Below are 13,029 nucleotides of genomic sequence, written 5' to 3'. Positions count from 1 at the left end.
AAATAACACACTGCTGCTTTGCTGAGCATCATTTGATTTTCTCAGGTGAACAGAAGTGTTGGTGCAGGCTGGGGGCAGCAGTCGGGGCGGATGGAGGGGGGGGCTAGTGCAGCTGTGTGAGCTGGCCTGGGCACGCGCGTCCCCCCGAGGGGGAGATACGGACCCCTTGGTAAAAGCTGCCTGTCTTGTGCCATCTGTAAAATACTTCACTTAGAAAACTGCAAGCAAGATTTTTTTATTCTGGCGGCACTTTTATGATGAATTCGGTTAAAAAGATATGCATAAGTATGGAATGGAGATTGCAAGGTGTTTTTTTTTTTTAAAAAAACCCCACCACGAAGCCACACAAAACTGTTGAGTTTTGCAGGTCTGAAAGACACAAGGTTCTCATCTGTTAAAGCACACAGTAAAAATATTGCAGCTGCCAGCTGAGAATGAAGGGTGACATTGTTTTCTGTATCATTTGTACTTTAAGGTTTTATTGGTATCACATATTTACTTGTAATATTTACACATTAGAATCCAGTTTTTAATATCTGTGCCTTTTGCCTGGCTGTTAGGCAGTTGAGCAGCTGAACATAAAACCGAAGAGCTACAAGGATCTTTTGACAGATGAGCCCTTCACGCGGCAAGACATTGTGACGCTGCAGGTAAACTTTTCTCTCTGTTAGTGCCTTATGGTACAGCTTTTTTGCAGAGGATGAAATGTTGCTACGTGCACTATTATAGCAGGAGTCTAGAATAATTGAACAGAGAAACATTCTGTGTCTCGGAGATGGGTGGAAGGGGAACTGCTGGACCTTCATTGTGATCCAGTGAGCCACAAGGATGCCGTATAACTTAGAGCTTGACGAACCTCTAGAGTGGTTATTGTGTGCCTTGTAGATGAGCAGATTGTTCAATTTTGTAAACTGAGGGAGAAAAAAAGGTGCACAGAAAAAGTCAAGGTTGACATGTAAAAATGTGAGTTTTGACAAATGTATTCGCAGTTGCTCACTATTTCACTGCATCCAACTGAACATAGGATCTTGTGCACAATCCTAAATTTTGGATATGAAACCGCACATAAGATTTTGGGTTTTTTTCTTTAATCTTACCTGAAAAATTGCTGTGACACCTCTGATTTAATGTGAGACTTAACAGAAGTGCATTGGGAAAAGACTGGGTAGAGGAAAGGGAAAGAATCATCTTCAGCTCTCGACAGCCAACGGTAGGTGGTCTGTTATTAAAAGAATCGTGTTTTAGAATGTAAAGTATATAAACTTTTAGGAAGTCAACATGTTACATTAAGACTGAAGTTGATTGTCCATCTTAGTTTTTTGAAGATGCCTGAAAGAGTCAAAGCTTCAGAAACACATTTTTCATAGAATGTTTCTCTAAATGTAGAGTAAAATAAGTAGCAAACCAGAGGATTTTCTTTAAGTGCTTGGTTAGAATCGGTTTCTTCTGAACAGCTACCAATGGTGGTCTTTTACTGATTTTAACAGACTCCAAACGTAAATTAAAATAGCATTGTAAATTTCAGAGTGTGAAAAATACTTACAGCGGTACTTTAGGATCAAAAGATCTAAACCTTTTGTTTAGAAGTGGGCATTTTTAAGCTTGCATGATTTCAAAATAGGGGAAAAAAGATTCAAGGATCATTATTATTTGAGTCGTGAGTTTAATATGCATCTCATGAACAGCTAATTGCCACTAACCAAGACTAATACTGTCTAATTCGAATAGAAAAATATTTTTCATTTATGTCTAAATTTAAATGAAATGTATCCCTTCTTCCATACTCCCCAGTGCTGAGCAGCATGTTTATACGTATTTTTCCTCTGTTCCTTTGGGCTTATGGCTGTTCAAGCTAATGCAACAAAGTAAAATGTTTTTAATCCAATGGAAGCAAAAAATGGCTTTTTCAGACTGAAAGCTCCCAACAGAATGTTATTTGAATGTAACTGCATGGTTGCTAATGGATTTGGAACGGTAAAAAAAGACAACATGAGTGACTAAAAATACTTCTGTGCATCAGTTTGGAAAAACAAATTATTTTTAACAAATAATTGAAGTGTGCAATCATTTAAAAATATTTTGGTGTGTTTTGTAGGTTTGGAGTTGAACGTATGTATAAAGATTGTAAAGAGTGTATTCCTGTTACGCGCCTAGCTTTGATTTTTCATAAAAGCAAACAGATGCCCTAGTCCCCTAAACGTCAAAACGCGATGGCTAGCAATCTAGATGTTCCCTATGGGGATTTTTAGCAATAATTTTCGCATTCACTCTATTCTTGACATGTTGGGTGTCTGTCTTGCTTGGAGGAATACGTCCATTAACAGAAACTAAGTAGAGGACAGTAGTAGTCCAGTCACTGGCACGGCCGTCCTGCCAGCTGTATGGAGGTCACAGCCGGACACGGCCTGGACCTCTCTCAGGTCCCTCTAGGGTGACGTTCGTAACGTGTGAGTAGATCTGTTCCTCTTAAGTAAATGACTCATTATGGTTTGGTGTTAACTGAACTTCTGTAGCATGCGATCTTGTGGCATACTCTTCCCAAATAAGTTTAGAAATAGCGAAGCTACCCCCATCTTGGGGTCAGACCACAAAAGACTTTGACCGTCCGAACGCTGTTATCCAGCTCCAGTTTGACACTTCCCCCGGTTAGTTCTTAAGTATTTTTTTCGAGGAAGGATTTTCAACCAATGGGCTAAAATGGCTTTGGGGTGTTGAATAGGAGGTAAGAGCCATTTGACGGACGGCGCAAACCCACGGCAAACTTGCGGTATACCCTGATTTCTCCTGTTCAGAGCCTGCCCTACCCTGGCTTGCTCTGTTGAGGCCAGAATGCAACCTAAAGTGGTATCACTAGCCTGGGTACTAAAATTGTGTATGTATATGTGGTATAGGAATCTGCTGTTATTTTCTCTTGGTATTTTCTGCATGTAAAGTGTTGAAAGACAGACCAGTGTCTCCTCCGCGAGCTCTCTTGTTGACAGCACTGCAGGCAGCGTGGTGGCTTCACACTGCCAAGCTCTGCCACCTGTGGCTTTGTTTCTTCGCCAGCGTTCGTGACTGCAATCTGTTGTGTTTCAATTTGTGCCCCTAGAGCTCCCTCCCAAATCCCGCTTCTCTTAAAAACCTTTCAGTTCTGTGTTGAAATTTATCACTTTGTTGTTCTCCCGTTCCCCCGTGTACATTGAGTACTGGGGTATGTGAGAGAGCTGGGATTGGGAGTGCGCTGGGAACGCTGACCCTGCTGTTTGGCAAAAAGGTAGATATACAGGAAGTTGCTATAAAAAAACATTCTTTGCTTTGCAAATAGCAGCTGAACAGGACTGTCTGTAATAGCTGTGTTTGTCAATAGAAAATAGGGTTTCCAGAGGCTGACTCTGAGTGTTCTGGGAAGCAGATGGGGTACCTGTGTGTTTGGTAGTGAAATACAACATGATAAATGGAAAATTTGAATAATGTATGTTTACAGATTATTTCTGTGATCACATTTTTCTTAATTGACACATAAAGGGCAATCCTACATCTGCTAGGGATGTTCTTTTACTAGAATAGCAATTGACCTCAAACCTGACCTCTCTCTCCTAATGTATGTAATTAAAAATAAAACCGAAAAAATTTGCTCTTTCAGAAGAGAGAGAATTGCATAAAATTCTTTGCATGTTCTATGCATAAAATTTAATCATAATCCATTCCTGTTATCTTTTCTGGTGGGCACCATCTCAGCTGGTTGCTTTGATTTTAGTGATAGTTATTTGTGTCCTATTGCTACTAAGTTTACTTGTTAAAAATGACAAATTATTTTGGATCTTGAACTAAAAAAAGCAAAATCACACCACTGTCTTAAATCTATGATGCACTTCTCTTTGTAAAGGAATCCACAGTGTTTCCTGGGCTTACATATGCAGAAATAGCTTTTTCCCCTGTTGAAATGCAAATGCCCTGGGGCAGAGCGTGGCAGTTCTTCATCAGCATATGGCGACATTATCCAGCCCCTTGGGCAGGAGGTAGAGAGTAATGCCATATCCTGGTGTGCAAGATACAGTACCAAAACTGGAGTGTGGTTATTCAGGCAAAAGCTGTCATGGATTCTGGTTTAGTATCCTGGTGATAATGACAGAAATACGTGTGACAATATTCCATATGAAACCCTTCCTAGACGTCAGCAGTCTTAGTATGACTGGATTTTTCAGACTGTAGCTCTTTACCCTCAAGTTACAATTTCCTTGTCTTAGCTGTGTGATCTTGCCACAAACCCAAATCAAGCTTTCCATCTTCTACACTGCAGGTGTTAGTTTTTCCAAGTTTCTCTCTCTGTGTTTGAATCTCATATTTTACAGATTATGCTTTGTGTAATGATGTGGAACTTCATAAAGCAAGCAGATAAGTAAGTGTAATCTGGATGCCCTGTATGCTCTGTAAGGGTGGGCAGGCTGAAGCAAGCGCCAGCCCCAGCTGAAGGTGCACAGGGAGGAGGGGGGTCGGGCCGTGCTTTGCTGGGCACGGCGGTGGGCTCTGGCAGTCCCGGGGACTTCTTCCCATCGCAGCAAGAGTGAGAGGTCCTGAGGAGAGCAAAGAATGCTGCAATTCCCTGCTTTCGTATCCCACGCAGTAGGAAGTGTTCGGAGGAACTAAGAACAATTTCCTCTTTAGCCCCCTGTCAATTCCTCATCCTCCCCTGTGTCTCTGCACAAACCAGAAACCGCGGCTCTCAGATTTGTGAAGCCAGAGCAGAAATGATTCCTGCTGTGGGCACTCCTAGCAGCTCTTGCTGGGCTGTGTGCCGGCAGGGACGGGGAGCTGGTGAGAAGCGTGGCTCCGCTGGGCGGCAGTGCAGGGCAGGGGGGTCTGTCCCTCTTCGCCCCACGAATCGCAATAAACCCCCACGCCTGTTGTGCCGGCCGCCGTGGGCACAGGCCCACGATGGCAGCTCTCCCTGGCAGGCGCACACCGACAACTGCGTCTGCTTTGCACCACAGAAATGGAGGGGCGTCCTGGGAGAAATTAATAGACAGAAAATGTCTGGGTAGAATGCAAACAGGTTTGCTGCCGCTAAAGGAAAATAAAGGCTCGTACTGTAATGTGCTTCCTTATGTCAGTTTTATTGTTTCTGTACAACCTAATCAGCCGTGGACAAGACACGGTTCCCGACAAGCTGTTAAACACCACTGGCATTTGTGGCAGGGAGCATAACTAATGAGCGAAGTTGGAGGTAGCCGAGCTGCACACTGTTAATTGATATTTCGCTCCTCAGCTGTTTCTCGCCTGCTCTTTGTGTGGCAGAAGGTCGGAGCAGGTTTCCTCTCCGTGACTGTGGGTGAGGGCTCTCTGGGGGACGTGCGGGGAGCCACCGGAGCGAGGGGAACCCGGCCACAAAGAACTCACGGGGACCGACACCGCGCTGGTTTAACCTGCTCTTCTGGGGGTTGTGTGTCCAGTGTTTAAGATTAAGGGAGGTTAAACTGTTTCCCTAAGTAGGTGAAACAGGAAAATGATAGGGGGAGAAAAAAAGTGGAATAAAACTTGAGATTAATTGTTTTCAGAGCTCAGCTTTCAGGAAAACATCAAATATGAGATTTTTAATAGTCGTGATAGCAATCCTTTGAAGTCTGTATCTGTGTTAGCAATTTGCTAAACTTCAGTTTATGGTTTGTAACCTTAATAAGAAAGGCCCTGAGACTGCTACCCATGGTAATTTGAATCTGTATTTTTAAACATGCTAAGACAAACTAAAGTAGGCCAATGTACTCTTCACGGTTCATCTTCCTTTCTGGTTTCTGTGTGCTTACACAGAACTTATTTCTTTAGGCCTTTGGGCTTTAGGCCCTGATCTTAACAGGAGTGGGAGTCCGGCCTCTCCGTGAGCAGGAGCGGCCATTAATTCCTTAGGGCTGAAGGCTTTGGCGGGGCGGGTATGTCCGTCTGCCTGCGGTGCCGCCGTCAGACCGCTGCCGTCTGCGCCCGGTAGCTGTCACGCATGCAACGAGAGGGACCGGGCAAGGCTGGCTGTTAGTGCTGAGACAGTTTTCTTCCTGAAGCGACATGTCTGAAGAACATGCACGCTTTTTTTTTAATTTACATAGACTGACCTTAAGAAAATGTGTATCTTGTGTTGTAGGGTTCCTTTCCATCAGTTCGTGTCCTCTGCAGCAGAGGCTGGGCTGGTGGGATCCATACTGCGCGCGGGGGTGGTAGAAGCGAACGGTCTCCTGTGTTCCGGTTAACATTCGCCACAGTGCTGCCATGCCTGGTGTGCACGTTTGTCTAATTCTAATCAAACTAGTTCTAATCAAACGTCTCCTGGTGTATCATGATGGTGTATTTGAGAGGGAGGAATCGATCGGTCGACTGCTTGTCCGAGGCGTCCTGTGTAAGACGACGCTGAAATTTCAACTTGAGGAACCATTTTTGCGGTTTTCTTCCACCGAGAGGGAAGCTGGTTTTGGAGTAGGTGTGTGGGTTGTCTGCCCCTGCGGTGCCTGGCGAGGTGGAGACTCCTGCTTTGCGGGGTCAGGAGCACAGGGGGAAGCACTGTAAATCCGAGCTTTGTCGAGGTTTCTGTTTGAATAAACAGCCCGCCTGAACGTGCTGAAGGGCCTTGTGCGGAGGCCCGTGGTCTCCGTTCTGGGTTTGGGGTTGTCCCGGGTCTCAGAGAGCAAACTGTGGTCTGCGAGGGGTGGGCGCTGCCCTGCGGCCCCCGCCGTCCTTCCTACCGCCTGGGCGCGAGGCCTGTGGGCAGGCTGGAGGAATTTGGAGGAACCCCTCGCGGGGAAGGCGACCGCAGACATTTTCACCAGAGAAGCTCAAGGCCTGCAATTAGGCTGGTTAAGCCGGGTAAACGTGTGAATGAACTGTGGCCGTGGAACAGCGTGAACTAAGCTGATTCCTGGTACCCTGAGCACAGAATGGTTGGTTTCGTAAGGCACTGGCAGTTGGGATGTCCTTTTTATTTTTTAAACAATCAATCAATCAGAAAATCAAGAAGCTTTATTTAGAGGAATATAGCGAAGGTGTCTTTCGGTTCCTCTTTGCTGCTGTCTTGCCCTTCAGCTTTGCTGTGAACAGCAGACATGTGGATTGCTGCAAATCCATTTGTCTCTATTAATATTAATACACAGATTATTTTTTTTCCTTTTCTGGAAAGGATAAGCAGTCTTACTTCCCTCACCTTTTGAGGTGGTACATTTGTGTGCAAGGGGATGGTTTCTGCCTGGGAAAGCTGCAGCTCATGATTACTGACGAGCGTTTGGGAGGAGGCAGCCTGCGTCTTCTGGAGGCACAATGAGCCCTTTTGCCAGGCTTTCTCCATGCGTCTTGTTGGCTGTCAGAGAGCAAGGCTGAAATTATCTCTAGTCATACACACATAAATATGTATGTGAGGTAATAAATAATGAATACACCTGAGTGCCGGTGTCAGAGGATACCAAAATGGTTAAAAAACAGGTCCAAATTTCCTATTCCTTAGTAGTTTTATTTAAAGGTAGTCTGTTTCTAATGCAAGATCTTAAAGATAAAATCTCTATTATTTTTTTTTGGCAGTCCATGTCTTGATGAAGATCTGTCGGAGGGGGATAGTGGGGCAGGAAACAACAGAACATGATTACATGGTGGTTGGGAAAGGGGACGGCAGAAAGCCAGGAGGTCATCATTAGGGTGCAGAATCACACAGCTTGATTTCATAAATGTGTTTCGGTTTTACTACCAGCAGTAAAACTAAAAATGCACTCTGTGGTGGAAGCATACCATTTCAGGTACGCTGAATGAAAGGCATAATTGGATCACTTAATAAGCGATGGAGCTACCAGCTCTGCTTGTATTAATCGCTACTTTTAGCAGAGGTGGAATTGTTGGAGCTTCTTACCAACAGTGGTGGTCTGAGAAGCTGTGTTAAATTTATTTGGGATTATACTATTCATGTGAGGGTCATAGTTCTTTACATAATATGTTGCATTATTTTTGTTCTGAACTTGAAACTATTGCGTATTATTCTTGTGTTTTGGTATTTTAGATTTTGAATTGCGTTCTGTCAGACAGAATTTCTAGAAATGACTGTGTCCTGGGCTGATGTTTTGACCTTTCTGTGCTGCAGAGGAGCTTGAGGAGAAAACCTTGAAGTCATTGTAAGAAGAGGAATAAGGACTGTTTAATAACAGTATAATGTAACCTAGATCACCACTAGGCATTCCTTGTCTCGCTCTCTCTAACAAAAGGTCAAAGTTATGCAGAAAGTTGCCCAGAGATAGTATAAAGACTCACAGTTAATGGACTGTGTGTTTTTGCTGTTTTCCTTGAGCGGTCACTCAGTGAGAGTTTTCACAAGACCACTTTTTGTTGCTTTTTTATTGTTAGTTTTTATTTTTAAATGTAATTCTGTAAGCACAGATTTCACTGTTAAAAAGAAAAACCAATCAAAGCATTTCTGAGTGCAAAGACTTGCTCTGGGGTTTATTTGTATTTGGAAATGCATTACAGAAGTTCACGGTGCATGTGCAAATCAGGCGCGCTGCTGTCAACGGGAGGAGATGGCGAATGTGGATTCGCATAGAGTAAGCTTAGCCCAAACCACAGAACGAAGGAAAGAATCGGGGGATTGCAGCTCCTCATTCTTCCTTCTCACTAGGATGGGTAGACTCAGCTTAGCTCTGTTAGTAACTTCTCCAGGCAAAATATGTGTAATACTAGGTTTGGGACTGAATTCCAGATCCCTACGGAGCCTATTGTGAACGGGCTCATTGCTGATGTCAGTTGGGGTTGGTTGCTTTATGTTTTTGTCGTCTTTCTGTGATTTGGGGAGTATGGAAGTTATTCTGTCTCTCCCTATTCATTTATTATGGTGGTGTTTGCCCTTCAAACTAGTCTGTTGCACAGAATGGGTGCCTACCAAGCTTTCTGATATTTGGTTTTTTTTCGTTTTTTTTCAGGATCCAACAAACCTGGATAAGTTCAACGTCTCAAACTTCTTTCATGTTAGGAACAACATAAAAGTAATCGATCCAGGTAAGGATGAATCAAAGGCAGACTGGGAAAACAGCAACCCAAATATGCAAATTCTAAAGATGGAATCGACACTGTTTTCTGGATGGCCATCCCTCAGTGGCTAGTGGTAGCTTTGAAAGCTTCTTGGAAACATGAATAACTTGTTGAAACTGTCCCTTTCACATCAAAAGGTGTTAACAAATTTTGGACCAAAGGCGTGATTCTTTGAGAAATCGCTGACTGTCTCTATTGAGTGCCGTGCAGGCACGGAAAGCTTTCCATAGCCTTTGAGAGCAGGCAGATGAGAGACAAGTGAGAAGAGGAGGAACAATAATTTGCCAAAAGGTCCGTTAGCCTCGTACCAGAACCAAGACGGAACCCTACGTCTTCTCATACCCATCCGCTCTCCTTCATGGGCATCGCCATTGTATTGCCCATCCTGCTGTCTGGATAGCAACGCACATCTTCCAAGTCAGAGATTGATACAGGTTTTTCTAAAATAATCCCAAAATTATTTTAGCAATAAAAAATAAAATACTTTTTTTTCTTTCTAGATATCAAAACTAAGAAATTTGCATCTCAATTATTTTGTGACTTTTTTGGTAGCTAAATGCTTAGCAATACCTGCTAATACTAAATTGCTAAAGGAAAAAATTCCCTCCTTTGCCCTTGTGGTTTCCTTTAGAACTGTTTCTAATGAGGTCTAATTGCTGATTCTAAGCGTGGTGTGTTTTTCTGGGTCTTATTATGCTTGTATCTTTTATTTTTTAAGCTACTAGTTCTGCAAGCAAGCATCTCTCATTCTATTTACTTGCTAAAAATAAGTGCGTATTATCTCAGAGATGGAATATTTAATATCCAGCAAATAGTAGGCATACCAAGACAGAGTACAAGCAAAAGTTGTGAAAATAAAAATAATTCAATTAAAAAAAAAATAATCAAATTCTACGGCGCAGTTCACCAGCCTCCTCCCCCTGGTATCGCATTAAATCTTGGGATTTTTGCGTCACAGGCCTGGCCGTTCAGTGAAGAGACAAAGGACAGAAGTTTATATTGTACCCAACTGTATCTTGTCTTTATTGTTCTGCAAAAATTTTACAAGACTTGCATTAAATTAGATAATTTCTAGTGGTTTCAAAGAACTTGTTGCTGTAGTTGATTTGAAGTTGTTTTTTTCTTTTGTTACGCTTCATCATATTGGTATTTATTGTGCTATATTTCAAGTTGTACTGTCATTAGTGTTATGCATTGCTATTTGTTACTGTTTCTGCAGGAATAAATATAGTTACTAGACCTTTTTATTAAAACAAAAGGAAAAAATATCTGGAAGACTTTTGTGTAACCAGATACGTAATAAATAGAAGGAGAACAAACAGAATTTTTCTTTTAACTCTGAATGATTTCACTTTGTCTTATCTAGATGAAGAAAAAGCAAAACTGGATCCATCTTACTATTTGAAAAATACAAATACGGAGACCCGAGAGACTTTACTGGAGCTTTACAAGGAGTTCAAAGGCGATGATATTCTAGCAGCTACTATGAAGGCTCCTGAAAAGAAGAAAGTGGATAAGCTGAATGCAGTAAGTTGATTTAATTTCTAGTTTGGCAATGATTGACTTCTTCAAGAACGATAGTAGATGTTTTTCAACTTAGAGGCCCGTATTGCAGTATAAACAGACACTACTCCTTATGTTTTCTGTTACATGGAAATTTGTCATAGATGAGAATATGAAAATCATATTGGGATTCCTTAGGAATATATTGTATGTGTCAGTGAGTTTCTGTTTTTTGAATCATTGTAAATGAACCTCAACATTTTAGAAAGGAGCACAATAAGAAGATGGAATCTTTATGATGTGGTTATGATGTGCATGCTGGCAGAACCTTTTTTCTCAGGTTGTGATCTCTTGCTTTGAATTTGTTTATCATCGTTTCCTGCAGTTATTGGCAGAGAGAACACACCTTACGGGCAGTGCAAGTGAATCATTTCTGCTGTGGGCAAATATATAAATGATCCACAGCTGCTTCTCCATTTATTTCCACTGGAATGCAGGATTTTTAGTGGACTATTTTAAAGGATGTTCTGCCAGGTGCATGTTACTGTGTGTTCGTGGTTGTCAAGAGAAACAATTCATCTGCGTCTAGATATCCTATATCAAAGGCTGTTAGAAATGGGCAAGACAGAGTGTTCCTCTTTCCTTTAACAATACTGGAATGTATATGTCTTCGTGCTTTGATTACACTTAAATGAAAACGAATAGCAATGCAGCATATGGCTTTTAATGAGAGGCGCAGTGCCAGGTTTGGGAGTGTAAGTGACCAAGGAGTAGGATCACGTTTGCCCCTTTTTCAGGGCATCATACTGTTATAAGAAAACAAAAGATGTAGGGAGGAAAAAAAAAGAGGTGAGAGACAACGCTGAGCTGTGCACATGTTGGAGAGTCAGATTGTCAGCTCCTGCTGTGGGTGGGAATAACTATGAGCTTCCGCGGGATGGAGTGTAACCTTATGGACAGAGCATGGGCCGGGGCTCTGTTCTTTACAGGCGTTGCCTCAGAGCTGCTACATATATCTCCGGGTTTATTAGATCTTTGTAATTAGCTACAAAATCCATGTGTGACGTTCACATTTCCTTTCTGCAGGAGAACTACAGAGCTCAAAATAGACATTGGGGAGCACGGGACGGTGCCTCTGCCCGCAGCAGGGCGTGTGGGAGGGGGTGGTTTGATTTCCTCCCCACTATCTCTGTGGTTCGCTGGGTTTTCCTTCCACTTACTCAGCAGCGTTGGAGAGTTTTACAGATGTCTTGCCAGCAGTACTCCTTTCCTATCTCCACCTGTGGACATACAAATAAATTCTGATAATAGAGTCTGTGCATACTGATGTATTAAACTGCAGTGGAAGCAATAAGCCCCTTCGGCTCGGGCAGCCTTAGCTGGAGTTTCATCAGAGCTAATGTTATGGGTAACGGAGAATTGTCGCTGTGTCGTGCATTTGTTTCTTTCTAAGGAGCTAGAGCAGAAAGTCTGTCTTCAGAAGGATGACATTTGTGTGTTTATAGTGCTTATATAGTATCTTTAGTAGATAAATTCTAAGACCTAATGTCTTTTTCTCTTGCCTTTTCCTCTGCGAACAGGCTCACTATTCCACTGGAGCAGTAAGCGCTTCCTTCACCTCCACTGCAATGGTGCCTGAAACTACCCACGAAGCAGGTACCAGAACTGCCTCGCCACGAGCTGTTTATTCACTTTCCAGTTTACGAGCGTGCTCCCTAGCACACGGGCATTTCTGGGGACTGGCGGAATGCATTGATAATTGGTCGGTCATGATGCCTTGGAAATGTATGCCCTGAGCCATACTTTCCAGTGAGCTCATGCTGAAAATAATGGAGCAATTATGAATTAGCTTCGGCTTTGAAAGGCAGTTACTTATGTTGAATTGAAATTAATGAGGAATTTTCTGTGCCCAAAACCCACAAAATGGGATATCCACTTACCTAAGTTAGGAATGAAGTATAATCTCTCCTCAAAGAGCATGCAAAATCTTTACCATCTTTTTGGCCTAACCCGGTATTGGTTAGAATGACTGCAAATTTTGTGGTGATAACTTTGGATTTACTGCTTTTCAAGGTTACACAAAAATGCATTTTAGTTTTCCTTTAATTCTCCAGCCTAAACATAAATGTATAGAATTTATTTAATTTGAACATTGATTAAATATCTGAGCGATTAGTATTCCCCGTTGATGAGAAATCTGGCTTCTCTCACTAAAATTTAGTTAGGCAAAGCTTGAATACACTGCTAAACCCACGTTTGCCAAGTTCGGTTCCTTTGCGTGGTGGATTACAGTGACTGGCAGGTGAGTCTTCGAGTGTTGAAAATATCTGACTGACTGGACGTGTTGACAAAATGGGAAGTGGTTTGACTTTCCAGTAATGTTTCCAGTAACTTTGCTTCATTTGTTTTCAGAGCTGGGTAGGTCCTCATATGTCAGCAATTTGTGGTTGACTGATGACTACCTGCTTGGCTTCCACGTTTGACAAGAACAATTTGGTTTCA

General features: G+C 42.5%; 1 protein-coding gene across 1 annotated transcript in view; it reads left to right on the top strand.

Annotated features, from left to right (window-relative positions):
• PPIL2 (peptidylprolyl isomerase like 2) overlaps positions 1-13,029 on the top strand; it is a 71,566-nt gene that overhangs the window by 19,988 nt on the left and 38,549 nt on the right. Inside the window, exons 8-11 of the mRNA XM_063350790.1 lie at positions 561-650; positions 8,916-8,991; positions 10,391-10,551; positions 12,108-12,183. Coding sequence (XP_063206860.1) covers positions 561-650; positions 8,916-8,991; positions 10,391-10,551; positions 12,108-12,183 — 403 coding nt within the window. The remainder of the gene's footprint in view (positions 1-560; positions 651-8,915; positions 8,992-10,390; positions 10,552-12,107; positions 12,184-13,029) is intronic.

The sequence above is a fragment of the Chroicocephalus ridibundus genome, chromosome 13, assembly GCF_963924245.1.
Source record: "Chroicocephalus ridibundus chromosome 13, bChrRid1.1, whole genome shotgun sequence".
Lineage (NCBI taxonomy): Eukaryota > Metazoa > Chordata > Aves > Charadriiformes > Laridae > Chroicocephalus > Chroicocephalus ridibundus.
The sequence above is the reverse complement of the archived record's forward strand: the minus strand, read 5'-3'. Positions and strand labels throughout refer to the sequence as shown.